Source organism: Lathyrus oleraceus, chromosome 5 (genome assembly GCF_024323335.1).
Source record: "Lathyrus oleraceus cultivar Zhongwan6 chromosome 5, CAAS_Psat_ZW6_1.0, whole genome shotgun sequence".
Taxonomy (NCBI): domain Eukaryota; kingdom Viridiplantae; phylum Streptophyta; class Magnoliopsida; order Fabales; family Fabaceae; genus Lathyrus; species Lathyrus oleraceus.
The window spans coordinates 323,186,146-323,191,405 of NC_066583.1; the positions used below are offsets into that span (position 1 = coordinate 323,186,146).

The 5,260-nt window shown below is 35.4% G+C and overlaps 2 protein-coding genes across 3 annotated transcripts; one reads left to right on the forward strand and one right to left on the reverse strand.

The window, feature by feature from the left end:
* Positions 1-368: 368 nt before the first annotated feature.
* On the forward strand, positions 369-3,516 carry LOC127084354 (metal tolerance protein 4). Of its 2 annotated transcripts, XR_007788687.1 has the most exons (8): positions 369-683; positions 755-924; positions 1,358-1,556; positions 1,644-1,822; positions 1,905-2,055; positions 2,639-2,769; positions 2,942-3,403; positions 3,455-3,516. XR_007788687.1 is itself a non-coding variant. In XM_051024783.1 (7 exons), the coding sequence occupies exons 1-7, from the start codon at positions 461-463 to the stop codon at positions 3,113-3,115; spliced, it is 1,227 nt and encodes a 408-aa protein (XP_050880740.1). In that variant the 5' UTR covers positions 369-460; the 3' UTR covers positions 3,116-3,516. The 2 variants fall into 2 exon arrangements, 1 of the variants encoding a protein (XP_050880740.1); XM_051024783.1 differs by having other exon boundaries at positions 2,942-3,516.
* Positions 3,517-3,614: 98 nt separating this feature from the next.
* LOC127084355 (60S ribosomal protein L10) lies at positions 3,615-5,006 on the reverse strand. The gene is made up of 4 exons (XM_051024785.1): positions 4,870-5,006; positions 4,269-4,770; positions 4,091-4,172; positions 3,615-3,994 (listed from the first exon to the last, which is right to left on the reverse strand). Exons 1-4 carry the CDS (start codon positions 4,877-4,879, stop codon positions 3,926-3,928), a joined length of 663 nt encoding a protein of 220 aa, XP_050880742.1. The 5' UTR covers positions 4,880-5,006; the 3' UTR covers positions 3,615-3,925.
* Between the last annotated feature and the right edge of the window lie 254 nt (positions 5,007-5,260).

Consider the following 5,260-nt stretch of genomic DNA (forward strand, 5'->3'; position numbering starts at 1 on the left):
AAAATGTGTACACTCATGCCAATTGAATTGACAATATCATATGCAGTCGTCAATCCAATTAGTGTCTCCTTTTAAAATTATAGAGATGTCGTCAATTCGTCTGACAATAACATTGCATCTATAAATATTTTTTTTGAAAGTAGGGTGTTTTTGATTTTTTTTTTAAACATACGATATTTTAATAATTAATTTAAAAATATGTGTTATTTGAGTAAAAAATGCCATATAAGAATGTATGGCTAGGATATTCCAATTGAAAAGAATTAATATTTTTATTTATGTATTATTTATTATTATAATTTATCTTTTTATGTGACCAGTTATTACTTATCAAAAACTAGAAATCTGTGAGCGTTCATTTTCATTATTTAATTTATTTTTGTTCGGTTTCATTTTTCATTATTTATAGGGACATTGCATGGTTCATTTCATGACCTTCGTTGAAAATTAATAACCAAACATGGACATGAATTCGGGTTCGGATCCCACGCGCCCGCTTTTGTCCAAAAATGACCGGAACTCCACCGAACACGACGGCCGGAGGCCCCGAATCCCTCGCCGGAACTCCGTTAACTCTCTCAGATCCGCTTTCATGTCCATGCTTCCTGATAAGGTCCGTTCTAACATTGACTCAGAGTCTCCTTTCGATGTTGATCTCTCCAAAGCCACCGCTTTAAGCCAAGGTCTCTCTCTCTCTCTCTATCTTTATCTCTCTCTAAATCTATGTGTATAATAAAGAATTATGAGCGTGTAGGAGTGAAAGATTACTACGAAAAACAAATCGCTACTCTGAAATCATTTGAGGAAGTGGATGCGGTGGTGGAATCTGACGGCATTATTGAGGAAGATAAAGAAGAACTGGCTCAACAAGAAAGAGCAATGAAGATTTCAAATTATGCAAATATAGTTTTGTTGATATTGAAGGTATATTCTATATTGATTCATATATTTCATCATTTTCATGTCTTCAAAAGTTACTTTTTTTCACATAAGACAAAAGCGACTTTTTGGATTAAATTTGTTTTGATTCTTGACAGAGGACAAAAGCTATATTTTTTTTCTGTAGAGTGATTAATTTTTAAACTCTGTGACTTGTGAGAATCAATTACTAGAACTCTTTGGCTTTTTGGATTGTCTGTTTGTTGTTTCTATTATTAATATTATTGTACTTTGCTGCTGATATGTGTCTTTTTGTGATATAATTGAGTAAAATAATGTGTTTGATTTGTTGAAACTGATATGTCAAACTTTTGATGACAAATGCTCTTTGGTTTTTTTTATGTGTATGTTGAAAAGTATATGAATTCTAGAAGATAAAAAGTAGGTAAAGATAATAACACAAGTCATTGATGTGTAGGTTTATGCGACGGTAAGGAGTGGGTCAATAGCTATTGCAGCATCAACTTTGGATTCTCTGCTTGATCTAATGTCTGGTGGAATACTTTGGTACACTCACTTAGCAATGAAGAACATAAATATCTACCAGTATCCCATTGGAAAGCTGAGGGTTCAGCCGGTAGGCATAATTGTTTTCGCCGCTATCATGGCCACACTTGGTGAGTAAAGTTCACTAGAACTATATTTCCTAGCTTGTATGAAGAGTTTCCGTCCTGTGATGAAGATATAAATCGATTTTGTTACAGGATTTCAGGTGCTGGTTACGGCCTTAGAACAACTAATAAAAAACAGTCCTAGTGAAAAGATGACGGGGGAACAGTTAATATGGTTGTATTCTATCATGATATTTGCAACTGTGGTGAAGCTTATACTTTGGCTTTACTGCAGAAGCTCGGGTAACCAGATTGTTCGTACCTATGCGGATGTAAGTGTTTTCTCTCTTATGATGTTTGCGTTCTTGAATTAAGTCAAGTACAATTGAACAATAAAAACATGTCAATATGCAGGATCACCACTTTGATGTGGTAACAAATGTAGTTGGGTTAGTTGCGGCTATTCTTGGTGATAAGTTTTATTGGTGGATTGATCCGGTTGGAGCTATTTTACTTGCAATTTACACTATTACCAATTGGTCTCGCACTGTCATGGAAAATGCAGGTAATTCTCATCAGAATTTTAAACAAAAAAAGAAGTTGCAATATGTATATTTACCCGTGTGATAAAAAACCCAAATTGCAATATATTCTTGGTGCTAATGCCCTTCAAAGGAAAAGTAGTTTATAAAACTTCACTTCCATGAAACAACTTTATTTTTGGTCGGCAATGGAAGATTTTAAATGCCAGTTCTTTTTTCATTTCATTGTACGAAACCAGATGAACTTATATTGAAAATGATGCAAAATTATTCGCCAAAACCGGTATCTAGTATCCACCATCAGTTTTTCAAGCAATTTGTCATCAGATGGGAGCAAAAGATGAATTAGAGAATGATATACCAACTTCATACTATAATTGTTGCAGGTGAAAGTTCAGCACAATTGTTTCAGATATTGGACAGAATTATATACAGTATTAACTTTTGCTCCTTTTAATTTCTAAAAGACAGATCTTAATAACCATTAAAGGATACGGAACTTACGATGTTAAATGCAATTGGTTGGCATAAACTAGTTCATTTGTTTGCGAATTTTCTGTGAATATAATTTTGTACTATTTCTGATCACTGATACTTTCATTGCAGTTTCACTGGTGGGACAATCTGCGTCTCCTGAATTTTTGCAGAAGTTAACATATCTCGTTATAAGGCACCCTGGAATTAAACGCGTTGACACTGTCCGCGCATATACATTTGGTGTTTTATATTTTGTGGAGGTATTATTGAATTACAAAGAATCAATTTTAGCAGCATTAGATACACCACAAAACTCATCTTAGTTACCCCAAAAATGGTTTCAAAAGACTAGCCCTGGTTTTTTAAATTTTAGTTTGGCATTCTCTGCATTTGTTATTCTATGCCTCATCATTTGTGTCTGGTTTTGAGCAGGTAGACATTGAACTTCCAGAAGATCTACCCTTAAAAGAATCACATGCTATTGGGGAGACTCTACAGATAAAGCTTGAGAAACTTTCAGAAGTTGAGCGAGCATTTGTTCATCTGGACTTTGAGTGTGATCACAAACCAGAGCACTCAATTCTCAGTAAACTACCCAACAATTAGCCTTAAGCACACCTTTTCCTGTCCACGCACAGGAAGAAATGCGAACTTTTGCAATTGAGTTTTCATCGACAACTTCTTCGTGAAGAGTGAAGCTTTAAAATAGCAGGATCCAGCTGTTTGGTTATTCGGAAGCTGAAAATGCAACCAACTTTTGCCAAACTTCGAGTTACTTTTAGTGCAAATACTTTCTGTAATTGTCATATTGGCCCGTTGCAAAGTTTTGAAAGTTTCATTAGGTTCTATACTAGTTCAAAAGTTCATATCGAAATCACACATGTTATATTAAAGGTTTATACTAGTTCAAAAGTTCATATCGAAATCACACATGTTATATTAAAGGTTATTATCGTGTTGTATCCTTAAGATTATTCAATGAATATAAAAAGTAAATTTTATTATAATTAAGACCAGAGAGTATATAAAGACGAACATGGTATCCAAATTAGATGTGATCGATTCGAACTTAGAGTAAGCTCATAACTCCTTAAAATCCAACAACTTGATTAACTAGTTAATACTTGTATTTCATGTTTGTCATATTTTACGTAGGATATAGACCACCTTATATACTGAGAACAATTTACACACAAACAACAAAAAACACTATTTAATATTGTTCTAACAATAACAGTACATATACTTAAGTCACATACATACATCACACATTTGTATCTCTCGTACCCAAAACATCTTGAAAAACAGTTGAATACACAAAAATTAAATATATACTATTAATCAATCACAGTGTATGTAATCACTGATCATTATTAGAAACATCCATATTGAGCGCCGGTTGAAATAATTTCATGTCTAAGCAGAGATTGGCAAGAAAGCTCTTCCTGGCTGACGATTGGCCAATGGTCCATGGCACCCAAGAACCTGAAAAAGGACAAAGAAAACAAATTCAACACATTCAATCCATCCAAAGATAATCTATAATCTATAATAGTATATATAAATGTAATGATAAATTACCTTAGCATTTACACCATCTGGCACAATTCTGTTCTCAGATTTCAACTTCAAGTACTCCTCTTGACCCAATTTAGTAAAACCCCTGAAATTTGAAAACAATTTTAAGTCATAAAATCAAAATCATAAACAAATGATTATGAACTTAGAAAATCAAGCATCAACAATAAAAAAAACTTACCACTTTCTACTAACAATAATTTTCTGACGACCGGGGAACTTAAACTTAGCCCGACGAAGAGCCTCTTGAGCATGCTGACCATTCCCACTCTTACACCTAACAGACAACAGCACCTGTCCAATACTCACCCTAGCACACGTCCCCAACGGCTTCCCAAACGCGCCTCTCATCCCGGTCTGCAACCTATCCGCCCCAGCGCACGATAGCATCTTGTTAATTCTCAACACATGAAAAGGATGAACCCTAACACGCAAATGAAACGCGTCTTTTCCAGCAAACTTCGACATGTACTTGTTGCAGGCGATTCTCGCTGCCTCTAATGCTTCGCTGGAGACATTTTCTTTCTCCCATGATACGAGATGAACGCAGAAAGGAAACTCGTCTACGCCTTTTTTCTTCATCCCTACGTCGTAGATTCGGATCTTTGGATCGGGAACGCCGCGGCAGAAGCGCGATTTTGGATACGGTTTGTTCTTTATCTGACGGTAACATCTCGCCGGTCCTAATTAGTCATATCACAAAAATGTTTCATATTATGATTAGAATGCAGAAAGTTTGAGATGAAAAGAATAAAATAATGAGAGTTTGCTTTGTTGCTTACTTCTTCCCATAGTTGATGAACTTGTTGTGGTTAGAAAACTGAAAGTTATGGAGGGAAAGGGAAGAGGGTGGTGTTTGTTTTATACCTTTGCATTAGCGCGTTTGTTTTGTATGCTTGCGTGTGGGCTTGCGTCATCTATTGAGAGTGGGCCCGGGCTTACACTTTTGGACCAGGCCCATTTGCGGCCCAGAATGTTCGAGAAGGCGGTTTAACTTGTTGTAGAGGTAAAGGATACACGCAACTATTTTGGTGCATGAATTCAATTTTGTAACTACGTTTCAAAATTAATAGCATGGGATGGGGAAAAGGGATAACTGCTATTGATTGTCGGTGGAACGTTAAAGAATTCTGATGGTATATATCTATCTACTCGTAAAAGATGATTTGAATG

Bases quoted from the DNA above. Each gene is read 5' to 3' on its own strand.
- LOC127084355 (XM_051024785.1), bottom strand. The intron at 4,173-4,268 runs GTAAGTTTTTTT...TTCAAATTTCAG, and splicing joins ATTATTGTTAGTAGAAAGTG to GGGTTTTACTAAATTGGGTC. The intron at 3,995-4,090 runs GTAATTTATCAT...GTCCTTTTTCAG, and splicing joins CAGATGGTGTAAATGCTAAG to GTTCTTGGGTGCCATGGACC.
- LOC127084354 (XM_051024783.1), top strand. From the start codon at position 461: ATGGACATGAATTCGGGTTCGGATCCCACGCGCCCGCTTTTGTCCAAA. The intron at 925-1,357 runs GTATATTCTATA...ATTGATGTGTAG, and splicing joins TAGTTTTGTTGATATTGAAG to GTTTATGCGACGGTAAGGAG. The intron at 1,557-1,643 runs GTGAGTAAAGTT...ATTTTGTTACAG, and splicing joins CGCTATCATGGCCACACTTG to GATTTCAGGTGCTGGTTACG.